We start from the raw sequence: 26,200 nt of genomic DNA, 5'->3' as shown, positions 1-26,200 counted from the left end.
CCCTCTCATCTGCTAAATGCTCAACAAATAGCCTGTGTAGGTTCATGACTCGGGTAGCATTGGATCTCAGATTGCAGGCTGACTGACAGAGTGGTGGTAAGGGGACTCATAGGACTCAAGTTTGCCCACTGCATGCTGAGGGCATCAGTAGTAGTTGTCTCCCAGGGAAGGCCGCCCCATGGACATGGCCAGCAATGGGTGAAAGCTCCAGCAATGAAAAGTTGCTCTTTTACAGGGCTAAGAAAGGGATGCCTTTGACATAAAGTTCCTGTCTAAATGCCCATTGTGTGTGCCTACCTCAGGCCTGTGAGAGTCCCTGCTTCTCTCTGGTAAGGTAAAATCTTGCCAGCAATTGAATTCCAAAGATTTGCAGCTTTGGTTAAGGAGTTTGTGATCCAAAATCAGCTTTCATGGTTTACTGATGTAAATATCATAGCAGTTCTCTTTTAGCTGCACTGTGGTCCCGTGATCTTTGCATGGTAAGTTTGGTTCCCCGCCGCCCTGCCCCCTCACACACACACACACCCTCCCCTGTGCCCGCCTTGAATACCCCCTCTCCTTTGTGTACGTAGCGTACCTGTGGCATGACATATGTGCAGAGAGTCTGCTTGCTGTTTGACCATGAAGGAGACAGACCGGGAAGCTGTTGCAACAGCGGTCCAACGGGTTGCTGGGATGCTTCAGCGCCCAGACCAACTGGACAAAGTGGAGCAGTATCGCAGAAGGGAGGCTCGGAAGAAAGCCTCCGTGGAGGCCAGGCTAAAGGTAGGAGACCATAGAAGACCATCATTGGGTCAGAAGCCAGGCACGGTGGCACACGCCTGTAATCCCAGCACTCTGGAGGCAGAGGCAGGTGGATCGCTGTGAGTTTGAGGCCAGCCTGGTCTACAATGCGAGTCCAGGACAGCTAAGAAACCCTGTCTTAAAAGAGAGAAAGAGAGGGAGGGAGGGAGAGACAGAGAGGGAGAAATTATGGGACAGAGCCATTTGTTTTGAATTTATGCTCCCTGCTACCTTGCTTGCCCTATTTTATGGAGACATTTTTCTCAATTGAGGTTTCTTCCTCTTAAATGACACTCTTGTGTCATATCATTAAAATTAGTCAACACAGTATAATATATATTATGTGTATATATATTTAAATCTAGATTTTATATATAAAAGAAAACCTGGTAGATTTGTCTTCTCTCTTACTGTTTTCTCTAGTTCCTTTCATTTAGATCAGTAGTTCCCAACCTGTGGGTTACAACCTCTTTGGAGGTTAAGCGACCCTTTCACAGGGGTCACTTTAAACCATCAGAAACACATATATTTACATTATAATTGATAACAATAGCAAAATTACAGTTATGACATCGCAAGAAGCCGGACGGTGGCAGCATACACCTTTAATCCTAGACTTAGAAAGCAGAAGCAGGTGAATCTCTCTAAGTTCAAGGCCACCCTGGTCTACAGAGCAGGTTCCAGAACAGCCAAGGCCTTACAAAGAGACTTTGACTCAAAAACCAACCAACCAACCAACCAAACAGACAAAATGAAATAGCCACGAAAATAATTTTATGGTTGGGGTCAGCACAACATGAGGAGCTGTAGTAAAGGGTTCCAGCGTTAGAAAGGTTGAGAACCGCTGCTTTAGACTCTTCATATCTCATAACCTCCTTTAATTTTTGTGGTGTGTTTGTGTGTGTGTGTGTGTGTGTACTTAAGTCTAGTTTCTGTATTTATGCAAGAAAACAACATTTGTTTTTCTGACTCTGACTTGTTTAATATACAATCATCTCTAGTTTCTGGTTGATTAAATAATCAGAATGAGCTAATGGTGACAAAGCTATAATAGAGATGCAGGTTTATTGGAAGCAGTGCAAGGGGGGGGGAAGGAAGGGAAGGAGGGAGGGCAGGGAGGTGGGAAAAGGGCAAGGGCGGAAAGGGGCAGTGGAACCAAACGTCTGGTTTATAGAGTGAGTCTCTGGGAGAGGGGGAAGCCCTGCCCTTAGGTAGAGGGCAGTCCATGCCCGCCACACCCTGCAGCAGGACCTCACAGTGCCTACCATCTATTTTTCTGCAGATGACATAGTTTTAATCTTCTTTACAGTTGAATAAAATTCTATTGTGTACTTTATCCCTTCATCTGTTGATGGACAGCTAAGCCAGCTCTGTATCTTGGCTTTTGTGAATAGTGCAGCAGTAAACAGACATGCTGGTGGTGTCTCTTTGGCATGTGACTTAGACTCATATGGATGTATTTCTGGGAGTGCTATAGCTGTTTTGTATGGTAGTTTTATGTTTTGAAGATAACTTCATGCTGATTTTGGTGCTGTACCAGTTTACAGTCTAATCAACAGGTGTAAAGGTTCTTTCCCTTCCCGTCATTGCTATCATTTGTCATCATTTGTTTTAGTTAAAAAACAAACAACAACAAAAACTTCTTTTTAGATTCATATATTTCATTTTATGTAAATGAGTGTTTTGTCGGGAGGTGTGCATGTGCACCGTATGCCTGCCAGGTGTCTGTAGAGGTCAGAAGAGGGCATTGGATCCCCAGGAACTGGAGTTATGGATGGTTATGGGCCACCATGTGGGTGCTGGGGACTGAAGCCAGGACTGCAAGGGCAATACGTGCTCTTAGTCATGAGCCATCTCTCTAGCTCCCAGCAGTTTTTTTTTTCTTAATGATAGCTATTATGATTGGTGTGAGATAGAATATTAGTGCACTTTTCTTTATTTGGTTGTTTTTGTTTGTTTTGTATGTGTGTGTGTGTTTTTTTAAAGAATCTTACTGTGTACTTCTAGCTGGCTTTGTATTCCTTATGCAGGCCAGACTGGCCTCTCCAGCAAGATGGCTCAGAGGTTAAGAGCACTGTCTGTTCTTCCAAAAGTCCTGAGTTCAATTCCCAGAGACCACATAGTAGCTCACAATCATCTACAATGAGATCTGGTGCCCTCTTCTGGCCTGCTGGCTCATATGCAGGCAGAATATGTATAAACAATAGTAAAATAAATCTTTAAAAAAAAAAAAAAAAAAACAACCCAAAACTTTCAACCCAAAATTTGTCCTGCCTACCAGATGTGCAGGGATAAAGATGGAAGAGAGATTGAGGGAATGGTCAATAAATGACCGGCCCAACTTGAGACCTAGCCCATAGGAGAGAGCCAACCTTTGACACGATTACTGATGCTCTGCTCTGCTTGCAGACAGGAGCCTAGCATAACTGTCTTCTGAGAGGCTTCATCCAGTAGCTGATAGAAACATGCAGAGACCCATGTCAAACAGTAGGCTGAGCTCAGGGAGCTCAGGGGGGAGTGATCAAAAAGCAGGCAACAGAGTCCATGTCAGAGACAGTCCTCATTTCCATTTCCCTTACTAGGGACCCTCATGAAGCCTGAGCTGCCCGTTGGTTACATCTGTGTAGGAGGCCTAGGTCTAGTCCATGCCTGGTCTTTGGATGGTGCTTTAGTTTCCACAAGTTCCTCTGGGCTCTGGTTAGTTGGCTCTGTTGGTCTTCTTGTGGCGCTCCTGTCCCCACCAAGTCTTTCTATCCTTCCCCCTACTTTTCTACAATACTTCCTATGTTCATTGAACATTTTTTAGAAAGTATTTTATTTAATTTTAATTTATGTTCATTGGTGTGAGGGTGTCAGATCTTGGAGTTACAGATAGTAGTGAGCTGCCATGTGGGTGCTAGGAATTGAATCCAGGTCCTTTGGAACAGCAGGCAGTGCTCTTAACACTGAGCCATCTCTCCAGCCCCATTGAACATTTCTTTAAGCGCTTCTCAGCCATTACAGATTCCTCTGTTGAGAATTCTCTTCTTAGCTCTGTACCTCATTTTTTAATTGGATTATTTGGTTTGTTGATGTCTACTTTCTTGTGTGTGTGTGTGTCTCTGTGTGTGTGTGTGTGTGTGTCTGTGTGTGTGTGTGTGTCTGTGTGTGTGTGTGTGTGTGTGTGTGTGTGTGTGTCTGTGTGTGTGTGTGTCTGTGTGTGTGTGTGTGTCTGTGTGTGTGTCTGTGTCTGTGTGTGTGTGTTTGTATCTGTGTGTCTGTGTGTGTGTGTGTGTGTGTGTGTGTCTGTGTGTGTCTGTGTGTTGGATGTTAGCCCTCTGTTGGATGTAGGGTTGATGAAGACCTTTTCCCATTCTCTAGGCTGCTGTTTTGTCCTATTTGACAGTGTCCTTTGCCTTGCAGTAGTTTTTCAGTTTTATGAGGTCCCATTTATTAATTGTTGATCTTATTCCTTGAGCTGTTGATGTTCTGTTAAAAAAGTTGTCTCTGTACCAGTGAGTTCAAGGCTATTCCCTACGTTCTTTTCTATTAGATTTAGTGTGTCTGGTTTTATGTTAAGGTATTTGATCCACATGAACTATTCCATCAAAGAGAAACATCAAATTAAGTGGGAAGAAACTTAAAGCAATTCCACTAAAATCAGGGACAAGACAAGGCTGCCCACTCTCTCTGTATTATTCAATATAGCACTAGAAGTCCTGGCTAGAGCAGTAAGACAGCTAAGGAGATCAAAGGGATACAGATTGGAAAGGAGGAAGTCAAAGCATCACAATTTGCAGATGATATGATAGTCTACATATATATGTGATTCCCACATATATGACCCCCAAAATTATACCAGAGAACTCCTACAGCTGATAAACATTTTCAGCAAAGTGGCTGGATACAAAACTAACTTTAAAAAAATCAGTAGTCCTCTTTTATACAAGTGATAAATGGGCTGAGAAAGAAATTAGGGAAACAACATCCTTCACAATAGCCACAAATAATAGAAAATATCTTGGTATAACTCTAACCAAGCAAGTGAAAGACTTGTATGACAAGAACGTCAAATCTTTGAAGAAAGAAGTTGAAGAAGCTATCAGAAGATGGAAAGATCTCCCATGCTCATGGATCATAGTATTAACATAGTAAAAATGGCCACCTTACCAAAAGCAGTCTACAGATTCAATGCAATTCCCATCAAAATGCCAACACTATTCTTAACAGACCTTGAAAGAGTAATGCTACTTGTCAGTTCTTAATAATTACTTCTTGAGCCTACTTGAGTTCTTTTCAAGGCACATTTGCCTATCCTTATAGCTTACAATGTTGCTCTGTTTTCCTCTAGCATTTTTAAAATTTCAAGTTGTACAGTAAGGTCTTTGATCCATTTTGAACTTATTTTTGGCAAGGCGAGTGATATTGGGATCTAGTTTTACACTTGCGCATGTGAATACTGAGTTTTCCCACGTACTGAGTACTATTTGTAAAGAGACGTTGGATTGAGTACTTGGTAAAATCAGGTGTGTCTGACCTGTTACCACAAGTAGCCATGAATGTACCTGAAATAAAACTATAAGCTTACTTAAAATATGAGATTTCAAAAAATCCTATTGTGCAGTTGAGCACAAACCTTGTAGGTAAGCATATCATGTTGCAGTGTCAGTGGTTAGGCATGCCTATGTGTAGACAATCATTTAAGTCCCTTTGATCTGTGGTATAGTTTAACAATACAGTTTTTATTGATTTTTAGTGTAGAAGACTTATTAACAACAGTGGGACTTTTTTATTCAGCCATTATTAAAGTATCCAGGACCTGTCTGCCCCTTTATATGCAGTAGTATTTCTTGAAATCATGAGACCTATTATTTAGTACGTATATATTTATAATTGTTATATCTTCTTGATGAATTGTTCCTTAATTAATACACATTGGTCATTCTATCTTCTGACTAATTTTACTTTTAAGATTTTACTTTATCAGATCTTAGAATAGTGACCTAATTTCTATTTGGCGTGTACTTTATCCTATTTCAGAAAAGCTATGGCACCTTTTTTCCAACTTGGATTTGTTTAGTAAATCAGTTTCAATCCTTTATTCTCAGAGTCTATGAATATCATTGCCAGTGAAGTTTTTCCATTTTTCTAAACTAGTCAGCTAGCTGCTTGTTTGTTTGTTTTTAAGGTTTTTCAAGACAGGGTTTCTCTGTATAAGAGAGCCCTGACTGCCCTGGACTCAACTTTGTAGACTAGGCTGGCCTCAAAGCCACAGAGATTGATCTGCCTATTTTTTCCCTTGGAATTGGGTCATGTTTATTTCCCTTAAATGATTCTTTCTAAACTTGATCCTCCCTGGAAAAACTTATTCCTCAGGAAATCATATATGGTTGTCACTGACTCTACTTACCTGCACGGTGTCTCCTTTAGGCCGCAATCCAGTCACAGCTGGATGGCGTACGCACAGGCCTAAGCCAGCTCCACAATGCGCTGAATGACGTTAAAGATATCCAGCAGTCACTGGCTGATGTCAGCAAGGACTGGAGGCAGAGCATCAACACCATTGAGAGTCTCAAAGACGTGAAGGATGCAGTGGTGCAGCATAGGCCAGCTGGCCGCAGCCGTGGAGAACCTCAAGAACATATTCTCTGGTGAGTGGCTCTCGGATGCTCTGAGGATGCCTTCCTATACATATACCTGCTTTCCTTCAAACACTGGGGGCTCTATGAGATGAGTAGAGGAAGGGCAGCTTCTTCACAATATACTCTTTAGGCCTGTCCTTGAGACACAGTAAGCTGGATTCTGCCTGCTCAGGTAACTGCTCTGAACATGAGTGGAAAGGGTTAGCTGACCAAATGTAGAAAGGACCAGTGGAGAGCTTACTGTTCTGCGTCAGGATGGTACACAGATGTACACGTACACTACAGAGCCAGTGCTTTTGGCAGTGGGTGAGTGATTAGGAGTCTACTGTGTAGAGTAGAGGTAGCAGTACACGCTCTTAGAAGGAGAGCTGCCTGAGTGGGATGAGAGGCAGGCTCTGAGACAGAGGATCAAGGAGAACAGCAGTTCTTCAGCCAGGACAAGTAAGTGCACAGGTCACAGAGCAGGTCAGATGGGAGCTGGGTGGACAGACAGAGCAGCGAGTCTCAGTGTGACAGCCAGAGCTAGGAGGACACTGGAAAAGAGACAAGGAACTGACTGACTGGCCGGGGTTGTCTCTTGGCTACTGTGTTATAGAGAGCAGAATGTTCCACAGCTTAACTCCTGAGCAGTATGAGCTATCTCCAGTCATGAACTCTTTCCAGTGTCCAGAAAATCTCAGGAAACATTAGAGCTAGATCTCCAAATGTTTGGCTAATTCATTAGTGATATGACTAGCTTAGGGCTTTTCTTTGTAGACAGATTTGTTCATATTTTCTATTTTGTTATTCAGTCTAGTAGGTTTTATTTCCAGGAATTTGTTTGATTTGAGTATTCAGTTTTTCATTGTTCTCTTTTACAGTCTTCTTTTCAATTTCTGAAAAATTAGAAATAATATTCTTACCTTTGTATCTTAATTATAATCTTTTTTTAGACCACTTGAGCTAAGGGTTTGCTAGTTTCCTTCCACACATGCACACACATATGCCCAGATGGATGCTTTTGAATGCCCGTATGTTAGATTTCCAAAGGGATAGAAGAAACATTGGAGAAAGGAAGGTAGCCACCTCTTCGTTTCCTGGATTCACATCAGTGGTAGCAGCTGTAGAACAGTTAGAAGCAGCCATCAGTAACCAGAACACAGAACACCGTACTTGAAGCGTGGGTTGGTTTTTTTTTTTTTTTAATTTGTTTTTGTTTTTCTGAAAGCCACTTTAGCTTTGGAAAGATGACTGCCTTAGAAAAAGCATATGGAGCTGAACTTGACCATAATTACTGAATTTCCCTCTAGGCCTTCCCCTGAGAATTGCCAGCCTTTCATAGACCCCAGAGTTCAGAGCCATTAGGATCTGTCAGGGCAGCTGTCCAAGTAGGAGAATGGATGCCAGGTGCCTCCTGCTTTGCCTGCTGCCATCTCAGTGTGTGATACACACAGCCTTTTTGTGTTTCACTGAATCAACTTATACCTTTCTCTAGTGCCTGAGATTGTGAGGGAGACCCAAGATCTCATCGAGCAAGGGGCCCTCCTGCAGGCGCACCGGAAGCTAATGGACTTGGAGTGCTCTCGGGATGGGCTAATGTGTGAGCAGTACCGCATGGACAGTGGGAATAAACGGGACATGACCCTCATTCATGGCTACTTTGGCAGCACACAGGGGCTCTCTGATGAGCTGGCTAAGCAGCTGTGGATGGTGCTGCAGAGATCACTGGTCACTGTCCGCCGGGATCCCACCTTGCTGGTCTCCGTGGTCAGGATCATTGAAAGGGAAGAAAAAATTGACAGGCGGATACTTGATCGAAAAAAGCAAACTGGGTTTGTTCCTCCCGGAAGGCCTAAAAACTGGAAGGAAAAAATGTTTGCCATCTTGGACAGAACTGTGACAACTAGAATCGAAGGCACACAGGCAGACACCAGAGAGTCTGACAAGATGTGGCTTGTGCGCCACCTGGAGATCATCAGGAAGTATGTCCTGGATGATCTCATCATTGCCAAGAACCTCATGGTCCAGTGCTTCCCTCCCCACTATGAGATCTTTAAGAACCTCCTGAGCATGTACCACCAGGCCTTGAGCACGCGGATGCAGGAGCTCGCATCAGAGGACCTGGAGGCCAACGAGATTGTCAGCCTCTTGACATGGGTTCTAAATACCTACACCAGGTAGAACTACTTCCATGCCTTATGTCCTTTTTATCTAGAACCTTCTAAAAGCACACTGACCAATAGTTTACTGTCTCATGCATTTTGCACTGGTGCCTCTTTTTGGCTTGTAAAGATCTTTCTGTTCTGCCTGTTGGGGACTTTGAAGATGAACTAGCTTCCCATGTGGGTACAGTTGTTTCTACATGGTCTCTGCTGTCTGCCTTAAACACTGTTTTACACCATGGTATTGATTGTTTTCTGTGCTTACTGTGTACATTCTTGCTCCTTCACAATGATTCCTGAGACAGGTATAGTATTGGGACATTTTATAGGTTGGGAGCTTGTAGCCCTAGAAAATTCAGTAACTTGTTCAGAGTCACTAGGCTGGTAAAGAGATCGCCAGGTTTTGTTTTCCTCACCAGTACACTTTTAACAGTTAATCATTCAAGTGCAAACAGTTGTACACCAACCTAGTAGTCCACACCTGTAGTTCTGAACTCAAGAGACTGAGTGGAAAGAGCCTGAGCAGAATAGCAACACCTATCTCAAAAATAAATGAGAGAGAGAGAGAGAGAGAGTGCAACAAGAATATTTAGAAAAAATATGTAGACTATATAGAACAATCAGTTGTGTCTTTTGCAATGCAGCTTGAGACTGTTACTTTATATAGAGGAACTGAGCCACTTTAGGCATGAAGTAGTTGGAGGTGGACTTTGAAAAAAATGTCACTTGGAGGCTATTGCGAGATGCTTCAAGATTAAGTAGTTAAAATGGTTATTAATTTCAACTTTGCTTGGTTTTATGGATAGAAAACAATGTTAAGTAATATGCTGAAATTTCTTTATTTTTGCCTACCTTGTGACTGTGGAGAAAGGAGCATAATTTTAACAGTGATGTTTATTTTGTTGTATGTGGTGGTAACTGTTCATAGTAGTGTTTCTATACCACAATACAGAAGATAGGAGCAGAAAGATATTGTTAAGCATGGATGATAATCATGGTTTGATAACTTTGATAAAACATTTATTTTATTACTTTTAATTACATGGAAGTAGCTATGTGTCTGCATATGATTATGTGTATGTGAGTGCAGGTGCCTTCAGATGCCAAAGGTGTTGAATTCACTGAGACTGGAATTACAGATGGCTGTGAGCTGCTTGACATGGGTGCTGAGAAATGAACTCTGGTCCTCTGAAAGGGCAGCATGTGCTCTTAACTACTGAGTCATCATCTCTCTAGCCCCATTATTTGGAGCTTTTACATGCATAGGGATGGGCCTTATGCCTTTACCACTATTGGAAGGCCCAGATAGTCTTCATTATTTCATTCTGTAGTTGTTCACGTTACATAGCCTGGACCATAGGGTGTCAGGTGAACCTAACCACACGCACGTAAGTCAGATGGTACTGTGATTACCTCCACTTGGTAGATGAGGAACCGAGGCACAGAGAGAATAATATATACCACTTCTCATAGCTAGTGACAGGGGAGCAAGATTCAAAGTGGGAACCAGGTCCCTACCCAAATCTGTTTTCTGAACCATGCTGAGAGTATCTTTGCTACTCAAGAATTCTCTTCACACTGATCATGTATGCTTTATTACACTGGACCTTGGAGAAGTTGAGCCATTTTTTTCTCTGGGAACACTGGGCATTGAGGCTTTGGTGCTGGATAACCAAGATTAAACAAGCAGCCTCTTAATAAGTGCAGACTTTTGTGGAGTTCTTTCTCACTCAGAAAGATCTTGATTTTCTTACAGCTATTATTATTATTATTATTAATTATTATTATTACTAATTATTCAGGGTTATCCTAAATATATATTCGAGAAGGCATATGAGTGTTTTAAGTGATGAGTCCTAGACTTTTGTGAACCTGGTTGCATGCACAAATATATTTTCTCTGAAATTTAGCATGTTCCCCTGCCTTTTGCACAGTAAAATGAATGTTATCTTTCCTTACAGACATGTTTCCTTCAGTACCATTTATTCCTTGCCTAGCCTCACTCTTCTATGGGGATTAGCAACTTTTATGGCAGGGCTCAGTGTTCCAAACGACAGTACTTACCCATTCATTATCGTCTTACTTAATGAAGTGTGGTGATTTGACAATTTCTGTTTGCCGGGTTCTGGTCTCAGCTCTAGAGACACTGTGAGTTAAGATAGACTTCTACGGACTCTTTTCCTGCATTTGAGTGCAAGTTCCCTGTGCATCTGGCACAGTGTGAAGAGACCAAATTGAAATGACCTAAGTGACTGTGTGGCCTGTGTGGTGATATCACGGAGTTGTAGAAGTGTCAGCATTGAGATCTCTAGCAGAGTGGATTTGCATATCTAGAAACGTGTAGACTTACTGGAGAGTGTTCTGTTGTGGTTTGTCATCTACACCTGGTTTTCACTGCAGTGCAGAGATGATGGGGAATGTGGGGCTGGCCCCAGAAGTGGAAGTTAGTGCCCTGGAGCCTCTACTCTCTTCAAATGTGGTCTCTGAGCTGCTTGAAACATACATGTCAACACTCACAGTGAGTAGAACTGGGGTGCAGTCCCAGAAAGTGCTGTTGTAGTTGTGTGTCTGTGATGTGCTGAGACATCTACACTAACTCTCCTCAATAGACTAGCTGTTTCTCTGGATATTGGCATGTCTGTTTTCTGTTAAAGAAGCAATACTTGACTCTGGCCTGGTTCTGTAGCTCATTTGAATGCATCTCACAGTATGTGAGTCAACCTGTGCCACCCATTTGTCTGGCAAGGCCAAATGCCTACATGTGGGGTGGCATTTTGGGGACCAAGGGGCCAGTCTGATATCAGCCTCATAACCATTAGACAGTCTCAATAAGATGGAAGGTGCAACAGAATGACATCTAAGCCACTACTGAAGGTCCCTGGGGTCTGGAGAGCTTTGTTCTGCTGTGGCCTAAGATGACTGGGCTGTCATGTCTGTTCTTTAATGTCCTGCGCTAACCGTCAGATGCTGGACACATGGTTTTGTCCTTCAAGCCCTCTTGAGTCTTTGCCTTCCTTATCTACAGTTAGGGTTTTGGTGGTCCACCTATGCAGAGGCCAGTATGAGCACTGCACACTGACAAATCACATGTGGAGTGTGTGCTATGGCAGGCTTGCTGTGAAAAGCTGCATCTAGTTTGTGCAGCTACACGTGCTGCAGGGAGAGTGTTGGATATAACTCAAAGCCTGTTCTTTCCTTTTTCATGATACCAACCGCCTAGTCCAACATCATTGCCTGGCTTCGGAAAGCACTGGAAACAGACAAGAAAGACTGGAGCAAAGAGACAGAGCCAGAAGCAGACCAGGATGGCTACTATCAGACTACACTTCCGGCCATTGTGTTCCAGGTACAAGCCCTGGATTTTAAGGTCCCATTTCCCATGGGGTTAATAGCATCCGTTGGTTTCCTACACAGAAAACACCTTAGTCTTTGCAGTGTGGTAAAGATGCCAAGAACGCCTTTTCCCTGACGTCTCTGTCTCTGTTCTCTGGAACTAAAGAAACTGAGGCTCAGGATTGCACTTCTCAGCCTCGTGAGGTCCCATTTATTAATTGTTGACCTTAAGGCCTGGGCTGTTGGTGTTCTGTTCAGGAAGTTGTCTCCTGTGCCAGTGTGTTTCAGGCTCTTCCCCACTTTTTCTTCTAACTGATGTAGTGTCTCTGGTTTTATATTGAGGTCTTTAATCCATTTGGACTTGAGTTTTGTGCATGGTGACAAGTATGGGTCCAATTGCATTTTTCTACATGTAGAAATCCAGTTAGACCAGCACCATTTGTTGAAGATGCTTTCCTTTTTCCACTGAATAGATTTGGCTTCTTTGTCAAAAATCAGGTGACTATATGTGTGTGGATTCATATCTGGGTCTTCAATTCGATTCCATTGATCAACCAGCCTATTGCTGTTCCAGTACCATGCTGTTTTAATTACTATTGCTCTATAGTACAGCTTGAGATCAGGTATGGAGATTCCTCCTGAGGATCTTTTATTGTATAAGATTGTTTTAGCTATTCTGGGGTTTTGTTTTTCCATATAAAGTTGAGAATTGACCTTTCAATGTCTTTAAAACATTGTGTAGGTATTTTGATAGGGATTGCATTGAATCTGTAAATTGCTTTGGGTAAAATGGCCATTTTTACTATGTTGATTCTCCCAATCCACAAGCAAGGGAGATCCCTCAATCTTCTCAAGTCACCTTCAATCTCTTTCTTTAGGGACTTAAAGTTTTTTTCAAACAAGTCTTTCACTTGCTTGGCTAGCGTTACTCCTAGGTATTTTAAATTGCTTGTGGCTAACGTGAAGGGTGTAGATTTCCTAATTTCTTCCTCTGTGTAATTGTCATTTGTATATAGGAAGGCTCCTGATTTTTTTTTTTTTGAGTTAATTTTGTAACCAGCCAGCTTGCTGAACGTGCTTATCAACTGAAGGAGTTCTCTGGTGGAATTTTGGGGGTCACTTATGTACACTATCATATCATCTGCAAATAGGGATAGTTTGACTTCTTCCTTTCCCATTTGGATCCCCTTGATTTCCTTGTGTTGTCTTATTGCTCTGGCTAGGACTTCAAGAACTATATTGAAGAGATATGGAGAAAGTGGGCAGCCTTGTCTGGTCCCTGATTTTAGAGGAATTTCCTTGAGTATCTCTCCATTTAACTTGATGTTGGCTATTGGCTTGCTGTATATAGCTTTTATTATGTTTAGATAAGTGCCTTGTATCCCTGATCTCTCCAACACTTTAAACATGAATGGGTGTTGGATTTTGTCAAATGTTTTTTCTGCATCTAAGGAGATGATCATGTGGGTTTTTTCTTTAGTTTGTTTATATGGTGGATTACATTGATGGATTTCCGTATATTAAACCATCCCTGCATGCCTGGAATGAAGCCTACCTGGTCATGATGAATGATATCTTTGATATGTTCTTGTATTTGTTTTGCGAGTATTTTATTGAGTATCTTTGCGTCTATGTTCATAAGAGAAATTGGTCTGAAGTTCTCTTTTTTTGTTGGGTCTTTGTGAGGTTAGGTATCAACGTGATGTGGCCTCATAGAAAGAATTTGGTAATGTTCCATCCAATTCTATCTTTTGGAGTAGCTTGAAGAGTATCGGTATTAGCTCCTCTTTGAAGGTCTGATAGAATTCTGCACTGAAACCATCTGGCCCTGGGCTTTTTTTTGGTTGGGAGACTATCAATGATTGCTCTATTTCTATAGGAGAAATAGGCCTATTTAATTTGTTTATCTGATCTTGATTCAATTTTGTCAAGTGGAATAGATCAAGAAAAATGTCCATTTCCCTTAGATTTTCAAATTTTGTGGCATATATGCCTTTAAAGTAGGATCTTATGATTCTTTGTATTTCTTCAGTGTCTGTTGTTATGACTCCCTTTTCATTTCTGATTTTGTTGATTTGGATACTGTCCCTCTGCCTTTTAGTTAGTTTGGCTAACGGTTTGTCTATTTTGTTGATTTTCTCAAAAACCAGCTCCTGGTTTGTTGATTCTTTGAATTGTTCTTTTTGTTTCTAATTTATTGATTTCAGCCCTGAGTTTGATTATTTCCAGACGTCTACTCCTCTTGGGTGATTCTGCTTCTTTCTTTTCTAGGGCTTCCAGATGTGTTGTTAAGTTGCTTATGTGGGATGTTTCCAATTTCTTTTTAAAGGCACTTAGTGCTATGAATTTTCCTCTTAGCACTGCTTTCAATGTGTCCCACAAATTTGGGTATGTTGTTCCATCATTTTCATTGAATTTCAGGAAGTCTTTTATTTCTTCCTTTATTTCTTCCATGACCCACATGTCATTAAGTAGAAAGTTGTTTAGTTTCCATGTGTGAGTAGGCTTTTTGTTATTTCTGTTGTTGTTGAAGTCCAGCCTTAGACCATGGTGATCTGATAAGATACAAGGTATTATTTCAATATTCTTGTGTCTGTTGAGGCTTGCTTTGTGACCTACTATGTGATCAATTTTGGAAAAGGTTCCATGGGGTGCTGAGAAGAAAGTATAGTCTTTTGTGTTTGGGTGGAAAGTTCTGTACACATTTGTTAGATCCATTTGATTCATGGCATTGGTTAGTGATGTTATTTCTCGGCTTAGTTTCTGTTTCGAAGACCTATCCTTCAGTGAAAGTGGAGTGTTGAAGTCTCCCACTATTAATGTGTTGGAATCAATGAGTGACTTAAGCTTTGTTAATAGTTCTTTTACAAATGTGGGTGCCCTTGTATTTGGAGCATAGATGTTCAGAATTGTGATGTCATCTTGGTTGATTTTTACCCTTGATGAGTATGAAGTGTCCTTCTTCGTCTCTTTTGATTAATTTTGGTTGAAAGTCTATTTTGTTGGATATTAGGATGGCTACACCTGCTTGCTTCCTGTGACCATTAGCTTGGAATATTTTTTTCCCAGCCTTTTACCCTGAGGTAATGTCTGTCCTTGTGGGTGAGATGTGTTTCTTGGATGCAGAAGAATATTGGGTCTGGTTTATGCAACCATTCTATTAGTCTATGTCTTTTTATTGGAGAATTGAGACCATTGATGTTCAGAGATATTAATGACCAGTGACTGTTAAGTCCTTTCACTTTGATGTTTGTTTAAGTTGAGGGTTTGTGAGGTTGTGATTTTGCGATGGTATAGTTATCTATTTCCTGTGTAGTTTTGGTTGTAACTCATTCCTGTGTGGTGGAGTTTTCCTTCTACTAGCTTCTGTAATGCTGGATTTGTGGATAGGTATTGGTTGAATTTGTTCCTGTCATGGAATATTTTGTTTTCTCCATCTACGGTTATTGATAGTTTTGCTGGGTACAGTAGTCTGGCCTGGTATCTGTGGTCTCTTAGGGTTTGCAGGACCTCTGTCCATGCCCTTCTGGCTTTCATGGTCTCAGCTGAGAAGTCGGGTGTAATTCTGATAGGTTTGCCATTGTATGTTACTCTGTCTTTTCCCCTTGCAGCTTTTAAATTTTTTTCTTTAGTCTGTATATTTTGTGTTTTGATTATTATGTGATGGGAAGATTTTATTTTCTGATCTATTCTATTTGGTGTTCTATAGGCCTCTTGTATGTTCATATGCATCTCCTTCTTCAGATTGGGAAATTTTTCTTCTACAATTTGGTTGAAGATATTTTCTGGGCCATGGAGTCGGGCGTCTTCTCTATCCTCAATGCCTATTATTCTCAGGTTTCTTCTTTTCATGGTATCCTTGATTTCTTGGATGTTCTGTGTTAGGAACTTTTCTGATTTAGCATTTTCCTTGATGGTTGATTAGAGTTCTACAATTGTATCTTCAAGTCCCGAAATTCGTTTCTCCGTTTCCTGGATTCTGTTTGAGAAGGCCATCTCTTTGTTGGCTGCTTTCTTCTCTATGGTCTCTTGGTCACATTTTTCTTCTGTGTGTTCCTTTATCATAGATTCCGTTTTTGTCCTCAGATCTTGAAGTGTTTTTTTTATTTCCTTCATCTGTCTGTTTGTATTTTCCTGAAATTCTTCCAGTGCCTTTCTATATGATTCTTTTATGTCCTCCACCTGCTTGGTTTCCTCCTCCCGCAGTTGTTTACAGATTTCATTCCTTTCTTCCATTATCATCTTCCTTACTAAGGACTTGAGGTCATTTTCTTGTATTTCAATTGTTTTGGGGTTCTCCGGGTTGCTTTCATTGGGATTGTTGGGATCTGGAGATTCCAAACTGTTTTGGTTTTTGTTTGCATTCTTTCACTGTCCTCTTGTCATTTTGGTGTCTCTGATGTTGGGAGGTAGCTTCTGGTGACCTTCACTGGTTGAGAGTGGATAGTTGGTGAATGATTATTGGTCGCGTGCTCTTTCCTGTAGGGATCAGGTAGTTTTCCTCCTGACACAGGCAGGTGACCTACTTTCCACTCCTGGAGACTTTGCTCTACACCTTAGGCTCTGGGCTGGGTCAGCAGAAGTAGGCTTCTGACTGGTTCCTTTCACTTTAGTGTTGTGATTCAGGCCTGCTGTTATGGGGTCTCAGATCGAGGCTAGCAAGCTCTGATTGGGCAAGATGTTCTCAGTTGTCTGCACTACCCGTGAACCTGTAGCTCAGACCTCGCCCAGCTCAGACCCACTGAGCTAAATGTGCCTTTTAAACCAGCATATACACACCTCTGGGGTGTCTAGCCTTTCCCGAGGGGCTGGGAGATCCTGCTGAGGCTGTGTGTAGTGTCCACACTAGGTTCTAACTGCTGGGATCTGCAGGCTCAGGCCCTGTGCTCTGTTCCAATATGGGCCCGGTATGGCCCTGCTGGCTGCACACTGCTATCTCTGAGCTAGATGGATCCAAGCAGCTCAGTAACCCGCATTCTGTTCCAAAGTGTGCCTGGTTTGGCACCACAGGTTGTGCGCACTCTCTCTGATCTAGGCGGACCCAAGCAGTTCAGTATCCTGCGCACTGTTCCAAAGTGGGCAGGGTATGGCGCCGCACGTTGGACGCTGCTCTCTCTGAGTTAAGTGGGCCCAAGCAGCTCAGTATCCTGCACTCTGTTCCAAAGTGTGCCTGCTTTGGTGCCACGGGTTGTGCACACTCTCTCTGAGCTAGGGGACTCAATATCCCGTGCACTGTTCCAAAGTGGGCAGGGTATGGCGCCGCAGGCTGGGCGCCGCTCACTCTGAGCTAGGCGGACCCAGTTACCTGTGTTTCCACGTGGCGTGGGGGTCCTCGGTAGATTTGCGTGGGGCAGGTGGATGGGACTAAGGGCAGCTTCCCCTGTTTCCCTGTAACTTCCACAGGCCAGGGGCTCTGGTACCAACCTGCACTCTGAATTTGGGCTTTATCTACCAGCTGCAGCCCGCAGGTAGGTTCCGTCCAAGCGTCTGGAGAGTGGGTTCAGGGCCTCCTGGACTGATACTTGACTCGGGGCCAGGCCCGCCGGTGGTCTGCACTGTGTGGGACCCAACTCACCTAAAGGTCTCTTGATTTAACAGTCTGTGGCTCCATTCAAGTCCCTGGTCTCCATGCAGTTGATCAGATACAGTGCTTGCTGGGCGCCGCCATCTTGAGGATCCCCCCTTATTGAGTATTTTGAATGTGTTCATCAGACATATTTGCCTTTAATTTTTTTTATTGTCATTACCTTGTTTTGGTCTTAGAAGTGATACTGGCTTGATAAAAACTCTCTCTCTCTCTCTCTCTCTCTCTCTCTCTCTCTCTCTCTCTCTCTCTCTCTCACACACACACACACACACACACACATACATACACACACACAAACACACACACACTGTTTAAGAATGATGGGTTGTAGATGTTCATTAAAAGTCTGTAATTCATTATTCTATGAATCCATCTGATGATAGGCTTTTTATTATTACTTCAGTTTTCTTATTTGTTATGAGTCTGCTTGGGTTGCTGACTTCTTCTTGGTTTAATTTTGGAGGTTTTGCTGAATCTAGAAATTCACTTCTTTTAGGTTTTCCAACTAAATGGAGAATAGATTTTTAAGTATTCCCATATAATACTCTGAATTTCTTTGGTATCTATTGTATTGTTTCTCTGTTCATTTCTGCTTCTGTTAATTTGGTTCTTCTCTTTCTTTTTCTTTATTTTTTTATTGAATTCTGTGTTTCAAGTCCTGAACTGTCTTCAGCCTTATATTTGTATTTTCTTGGGCATTATTCATATGTAAGCTCTCTTTCCTTAATCTCACAGAGCTGCTTCTTTGTGTCTTCTTTAAAGTCCTTGAATTATTTGATGAAGTTTATGTGTTCCTTTGAATTATGTTTCCTAAAGTTCACCTATGTAATTCTAATTTTCATTGGAAAAAATTTTTATAAGATGTGGTAGGTTTTGGAAGAGATCGTTCATATTGTTTGTATTTTTGTGATGTGTTCTGGGAATGTGGACTTCTTTTGTTAGTTCTGTGTCTGACATGTCAGAGTAGGTTGGGGTAAAAGAGAGGATATACAGACAGGTTGGGCCTTGAGGTTGGAAATTGCTTGGGAGGAATGAAAGCAGGTGGACAAAGGAAACTGGGCTGATGTACAAGATGTGTGTCCTTTTCCAAGCCTCAAGTGTGGGAGTAGATCTGGCTCAGTAGAGAGCTTGAGTTTGCTGTGCTAGGGGCCTGTGGGTCAAGAGTAGGCAGGGTGGGTAATTGGAGAAGCCTAGAGAGTAGTTGAGGTAGACAGGGGTGGCCGGGCCAGGCCAGGGTAGGTCTACAGGTTGGAGGGGGTGAGTCAAGCAGAAAAAGTCAGGCCGACTCACCAGGGTAGACCTTGGAGATGGATGTCCCAGGTGGAATTTTATTAATGAGAACATTATTTTATACTCTTGTAAGACTATTTCAGAATTCATAAATTTTTTTCAATTTTTAGATGTTTGAACAGAATCTTCAAGTTGCTGCTCAAATAAGTGAAGAGTTGAAAACAAAGGTACTGGTTTTGTGTCTTCAGCAAATGAATTCTTTCCTAAGTAGGTATGTATTTTTGCCAGTGATCTAACTTACAAATTATGTGTTTTAAAATTAATAGCAAAATTTGTTGATTCTAGTATGCTACTATTAAAAGATTAGCCACATTTTGTTGTTCAGAAATGCAAAAAATATTTTAAAAAGAAGAAAAATATGCAAAAATGATAACATTTAAACAGATGGGACATGTGACATAGTGTGTCCCAGGGGGCCTTTCCTTACTTGTTCTCATAAAGGTATTCAAGCCTAGACAGAAGAATACTATTTTCCCGTTACACTACCCACGCTCCTCTAAACCACCCTCACATGGCCTGTTCTCTTATGTTCTTTCCCCCTTTTTGTGCCTCCCTCCTGCCACTCTGATGTCCAGATGTTGCTGTCCGTATCCCATATTCTCTCTATAGCCACAGCATCAGTCATGCAGTGGGTATCTGACATCTTATATTAGAATTCAGTCTCAGCTGCTAAGGTGGCAGGTCTGTGTCACTGTGGTCTAGGCTGTCCCTCTCCGTCTTCACTAGGAGTCACTCCAGAGGCTGACATGGATCTCACTGTTGCAACTTAATGGTCACATGACTTTCTACCTCTGACAGCTCAGTTGCCAACCAAGCCCCTTTCTGAGAATCCCATCCATGACCCACCAATGGGGTCGTGATTTGATTCCTCTCAGTCTATTCACAGGGCCACAACCAGTCTCCACATTCCACCCATTGAATTACCTGAGCTATGTATGGGGTCATTGCCCAAGTAGCCCAAGGCTGTCACTTTGCAGGGTCACCGTGTCAGTCACTTCATTTTTGAGGTGGGATCTTCTGTGAAGAAGAATTTTCTTTGGTCTATCTGGAGCCACAGATGGACAAAATCAGAATAAATGTGTAGGTCTTTCCCATTAATTAACATTTTTAAATTAATAAGTCAAAAATTCATACAGTGCATTTACTGAGCTACCCCTTTATTCCAGTGTATATTCAAGGATCTCCTTAGAAAATGAAAGAGTGGCAATCCTAGGTGTTTATTTTCCAGATATTTCAAAAATCTAGTTATTTTTTGTTTCATTTCTTCATAGAGTTTTGAAAAGGGACATCTTATGAAATGTATGATACTGTTTCTTACACCTTACACTGAGGGTTTTGTGAGCAGTAGAGTGGGCACCGTGCCATGGTGTGTGTATGTAAGTCAGACGACAACTTTGTGGAGTTGGGTCTCTCCTTCGCCCTGTGTATGAGTCCTAGGGATCTGCCTCAGGTGGACAGGCTTTTGCGACAAGGACTTTTACCTACTGAGTGATCTCTCCAGCGCTGTGATATGAGTGGTAGGGAGATAAAGTAAGGCGATACTGTCCTACTTACAGTTACATGGCTTAGACTGCCTTCATGTCAGAATACCAAACCATATTTCAAAGCCTGCTATAAAAATTATTTTTAAAATTAATTTAACATGATTGATTCTCCCCTCCTCCACCATTAATATAAACAATCTAAAAGTATGTTTATGTTTAAAGACTTCTCTGGTCCAAAAGTGGTGATAAGAGTTCCCTGACAGGCCTGATGTCCACCTGGCACTAGAGATAGCTTTGGGGTTCCCCAATGTGATTTCAGATACAAAGATGAAGCTCAACTTTACAAAGAAGAGCACCTAAGAAACCGGCAACACCCACACTGTTATGTACAGTACATGATCGCCATCATCAATAACTGCCAGACCTTCAAGTAAGTGCCGTGTAGGACAGAGAGGGACAGAGAGCATGCAAGCATGCGTCTGCTTTCCTGAGCCTTTGACGTTTCCTTGCAGAGAATCCATCGTCAGTCTGAAAAGGAAGTACCTAAAAGCTGAGGCAGAGGAGGGCCTATGTCTGAGTCAGCTGAGCATGGATGGGATTCTGGATGCCATTGCTAAGGAAGGCTGCAGCAGCCTGCTGGAGGAGGTCTTTCTGGATCTAGAGGTGGGCTAGAGCGTGGGGGAGGGGGTTGTATGCCCTTCTGTGGGCCACATGGTCACCTGCCTAATTTGATGCTGTATGTGAGCCGAGATATTCCCTAGAATGTGCACTAGGCTACAGTCAGAGCCTTGTATGGTGCAAATTTGTATAGGCAAATTTGAATAAAGGCTCCCAGGAAATATTAGGCATCAGAGTAGCTGCATGGTAAGTCAAGTATGTGGAGCACACAAGTCACATAAATCAGCCTCATTTCAGAATAAAATTCCAACATGCAACACACCCAAAATCATTAACAAAATACTTTTCATTTATGTGAAAGCATAATGCACCATAAACAAATAGGGCCACTTGGAACACAGATACCAGCATCATTAAATGCTTTAGCAGGAATCAGCATATGTTAAAAAGTAAAACTATAGCTGTCTGTGGGTCTTGCTGCAAAGGAATCTTTTTTTTTTTTTTTAATCATGCCTCACTAAGTTCAGATCTTCAGTACCCTTAAGTATGGTCATGAATGCCTGTAACCCCAGAGCTATGGGGAACAGAGACAGGACCACTGGGCCTTGCTGGCCAGCCAGAGTATCAAAATGGTGAGTTCCAGGTTCAGGGAGAGACCATGTCTCAAGGAAGTAAGGTAGAGAGTGAGAGAGCAGGACACCAACATCCTCTAGCCCCTTTGTAGGGCACGTATGCACCAGTTGAACAAAAGAGCAAACATTTGCCTTTGGGATTATTAAAAACAACAACAACAACCACCAAAAACCAGACATTATACAAAAAAGAAAGAGGGTACAAATGACCTTTGCACAGAAAAGCATTAACAGAGTCTGAACATGAGCCAGACATCCATCTGCTGTCAGCCAAGAAACACAGATTGATACTTAGCGTGAGCTGTTGCTTAGCCTGGTGCCAGGAATTGAAAACACACGCCAGCTGCAGGAGCACAGTGCTCGGCTCTGCTCTGGGTGAAGCTGACTGTAGTTTTTTAAAATACAGTTTAGATGTACTTATCAGAGTTTTAATTCACATATTTTTTTGACTCAGGAATTCCACCTAAGGAAATTTCACCTGCAAAATACAAACTCACTATAACGTTATTTGTAATTACAAAATGTGCAAAGTATATAAATATATGTCAGAGAATTGAGTGGATAAATTATGACATATTCATATAGTACATTGCTATTAAAAGTGAAAAACCAATATTTACATAGCTACCCTGTTGTTTGTGATGCTTTTTACAAAGCTTGTATATATAATATAACTCTCCTAAATTTAAAGTACAAATTTGCAGATTATGTAAGAGTAGATTTATTTCTTTTTAACGTGAGTGTATTACTGCCACAACCAGAAGATTCCTGTGACACCAGAGAGTGCCCACTCTCGGGTAGGGGTGATCCCGGACATTGTGCCAGGTGAAGATTTACACAATCACTTTGTGCTTCCAGCAACATCTGAATGAGCTGATGACAAAGAAGTGGCTGCTAGGGTCAAATGCTGTAGATATCATCTGTGTCACTGTAGAAGACTATTTCAATGACTTTGCCAAAATTAAAAAGCCATATAAAAAGGTAAGCAAATGAGCTTTAATACACTGGAGCCTACCTCCCATCTGGTTAATAATTAAGTCTCAAAATAGCTCTCTGTTTAGGATCACATGCTAGTGTTGATGTAATCTAAAGAAGGTGAGGTGATGGGCTTGGCCTAGAATGTTCTTTTGAAGAAGATTGCTATTAATTCTAATGTAGTTTAAACTTTACTCCTTTTTATGGTTAATTCTTTTTTTGGAGGGGGATCATAAAGAATCTTTTCTTACCTGGAGACCATGAAAATTATTTTGAAAGTCAGCTATAAAAGTTACTTTTCCACCACTGTGCCATGTGGTGCGGCTGGGGAAAGACCCAGAGACCTGCCTGCCTCCGGTGGGTGTGGGGGAGCACAGGTGATAGAGCATGTGAGAGCTGACGCCACCACTCACCTGCCATGAGGTGGTGCAGTAGCCAGGCCCAGAGCTTTGAGTTGGCCCAAAAAATCTACCTCATGTTTGAACTGCTGGAATATTTGAAAGGGCTGGTCCTGCTGTTTCAAAACTCAGGAACTCCATGACACAGGGCAACAACAAGATACCTGGGAGGATTCCTGGTGAGGATCCAGTATTGATGGTGTCACGGAAGCCAGAGGCCTCCAACCAGACCAGTGACTCAGTGTGATGAACATTGGCAAGTGGAGATGTGTGCACAGACGGGTGTGTTGTGGGACACACTGTGACACACTACAGCTTCCACAACAAGATGTTTTCTATGCTTTGTTTTGTTTGTTATTTTCTTTTGTGGGCAGTTGCAAGGGTGGATACAAGGGGACAGAGAGATGTGTGGGACTAGGGTGCATGATGTGAAATGCACAAAGAACCAATAAAAAGTTAAAAATTAGTCTTAAACAGAGTTCACCTGTGTGTTTACATTCCAGCAGTTATATATGTTATTTTTAAAAATTGTAGTTGCTTATTTTTCAAACTTATCATCAGTTTTTAATCATTTTACTGTGCTTCCTTCAAGCATTTTTTAGCAGTGTATGACAGCCTTTGGGCATGTTGGGTTTTGCCCATGTTAGAGCTTATTGTCTGCCAGCGATCCTAAGCTTATCTCCTCGTATGTTTGTGATCTCTGGTTTTTAACTTCATATGTAGATGATGGGTCTCCAGGAAGGAGGCTATTTGAGGAAGTTATATACACCTTTGGCCATGTTAGCTCCAGTTGCAGTCTGATTACAGCTTGGTTTAGTTAATGATGTATGCTCCTTTGTCTTCCTGAAGCCCTGTAGAAGTCCAGTGTGATAGTGTGCTTGCAGGCCCAGTGGTTACGTGTGAGTCTCTGTTTTGAACCACTCCACTGATGGGGAGCAGACTCCAATGCAGAGGCTCGGATCAGGCAGAGCTGGAGCCTCTACAGGAGTTGGCCCTGAGGCTAGAGCACACACACAGCAAGTGCCCTCCTCGTGTTTGTCAATAGGCTCAATGAAGTTCGTTTGTAGATGATTTAGTACCAAGCTGTCAGGTTTTTGGATAGAGTGTAAGTATCAAGGTACACAGGTTATGTGTGGGTTCCTTCTTGCTCAATGCACATGCTGTGCTCCCAGCTGGCCTGTCATAACTTTATAGTGAACTCAGATACGCTTAATTTAATATACTTACTTTAAAATCCCACCAAATATATGGCTAGGTGTAGTATTCTGTGGGCTGAGACAGGAGGATTGTTGTGAGCTTGAGGCTAGCCTGGACTATATAGCTAACCCTTGCCCTAAGTTGTTGGAAATAGGAAAGACACGCACTAGCCTGTTTGCAGGTCATCTTAGGGTTATGAGAACATCTGTGTGTACTAGCGCTGTGGAATCTGCAACTGACTGCATGTCTGTGCAGAGAATGACGGCGGAGGCACACAGGCGTGTGGTGGTGGAATACCTGCGGGCTGTCATGCAGAAGCGTATCTCCTTTCGGAGTGCTGAAGAACGCAAGGAGGGTGCTGAGAAGATGGTCAGAGAGGCCGAGCAGCTCCGCTTCCTGTTCCGGAAGCTGGCATCTGTGAGTACTGACACCAAGGCTAGGCTCCGGGATGGTGGGTACCAGGTTACAGGGCTGTGCTATCTGCTAGCTTGCTTTTGGTTCCTATGACCAGTTAATGGGATCCAGCAACCCAGGAACCAGTGGCTGGTTAGCTCTGTCAGGAGGAGGGTCTGGGTCAAGAGCCTGCCCAGCTTCACAACTGATGAATGAATTTCCGTAGGGGCTGACACTTCTTTTAAGGCAACTCTCAAGACCTTTTTAGTGGCAACCCATGTGTAGCTTTCTAGAGTAATGTATCTCTTCCTGTCCCTCTGCTCTCATCTTTTTGTTTTCTATGATTCTGGTTGCTACCCAATAACCTTGACTCAAGTGGCCATGACTGGGGACTCCTCACACTAGGCCTTGTCAAATCACCTCATGAGATTGGCCCCTGATTCTTGGTCAGAATGAATCTTGGGGTGTTTACATGGAAGATCAGTGTCTAGCCTGAAAAGGGGTTTGAAGATGTCAAGGTCAGATTGGGACTACTGCAGGAGATAGAGTTTGGGGCTGTTCCTCACTCTGCTGCTGTTCCCCAGGGATTTGGTGAGGATGCAGATGGACACTGTGATACAATTGTTGCTGTGGCAGAAGTTATTAAGCTCACGGACCCCTCTCTGCTCTACTTAGAAGTCTCAACTCTGGTCAGCAAATATCCAGACATCAGGTAAAGGCAGAGCATCTTGCTTTCAGCAAGGAGCACAGTAAGCCCTTACGAAGATAATCTCTGAGCATCAGGAGTAGCCAACATGCATGCCGACTAGATGTGAAGAGAAAGGTTGTCAGGGCTGTGGTAGTGAGGGCGCAACAAGGAGTCATCTGTGCAGCCTTCCACCAGCCCTACCTGATGTTAGCAGAGTCTGGCTGAAGTTTGTACACCTGCCTTGTAGCCAGACTTCTTTGCCTGAGTGAGTGGTCAGTAGGCAAGCCTAATTGTACAAGGCAGGTGGTGTTGCAGCGAAGTGGGTATTACATCTTTAATGAGTGTAGTGGGGAAGGCTGTGATCCCTGGCGTGGTCTGAAAGTGATCTTAAACCCCATAATCTAAGGAATAAAGCTGACTTGTATGTGGCCTAGACTTCCTCATATATGTGCACTCAGTATCAGGGGTATCTGCTCCATGTCCCTCTACCTGCTCTATTAGCTCCAGGACCCGGGCCCTGCCTTTGTGACCACCATTACAGGAACCTGCCATTTCCTTTAAGGATACGCATGGCTAAGTTGTCTCATTGGCACTGTAGGAAGAGCAAGAGTCCTAAACCTTCCAGAGTCGCCCTTCCCTGGGTAGGCACTTTTGACACCAGTGCTTAGAAGAACAGAGTTTTTAAAAGTCCTTTACAGTTTTCAGGGAGAAAGTAAGATGAAGTTTTGGGTAGCTCTCTTCTGTACTAGAAGAGATGTCCTTTGTGGCTGTCAGTGTCCCACCCTGTAAGTGTCACCTGTGGAGACTTAGGGAGCTGAAAGAAGATGGAGGCTCATGCTGACTTCTCTCCCACAGAGATGACCACATTGGTGCACTGCTGGCGGTGCGAGGAGATGCCAGCCGGGACATGAAACAGACCATCATGGAGACTCTGGAGCAAGGCCCCATGCAAGCAAGCCCCAACTACGTGCCCATCTTCAAGGAGATTGTTGTGCCCAGCCTGAATGTGGCAAAGCTCCTTAAGTAGCCCCGTCCTCCCCGCTGCCCCGTGTGTCTTTAC

General features: G+C 42.7%; 1 protein-coding gene across 1 annotated transcript; it reads left to right on the top strand.

Moving 5' to 3' along the window:
- The first annotated feature begins 580 nt into the window (after window positions 1–580).
- Window positions 581–26,200, top strand: Exoc3 (exocyst complex component 3). Its single transcript, XM_051151092.1, is given in 13 exon segments — window positions 581–765; window positions 6,193–6,366; window positions 6,368–6,413; window positions 7,879–8,560; window positions 10,946–11,063; window positions 11,766–11,891; window positions 18,866–18,966; window positions 20,559–20,669; window positions 20,752–20,902; window positions 22,348–22,470; window positions 24,315–24,476; window positions 25,037–25,164; window positions 25,996–26,200. Coding segments are annotated over 13 exon segments (2,268 nt in total). The 5' UTR covers window positions 581–591; the 3' UTR covers window positions 26,168–26,200.

The sequence above is a fragment of the Acomys russatus genome, chromosome 9 (genome assembly GCF_903995435.1).
Source record: "Acomys russatus chromosome 9, mAcoRus1.1, whole genome shotgun sequence".
In the NCBI taxonomy this organism is placed as follows: domain Eukaryota; kingdom Metazoa; phylum Chordata; class Mammalia; order Rodentia; family Muridae; genus Acomys; species Acomys russatus.
Note: the sequence above shows the minus strand (reverse complement) of the source record. Positions and strands in the feature narration are given on the sequence as shown.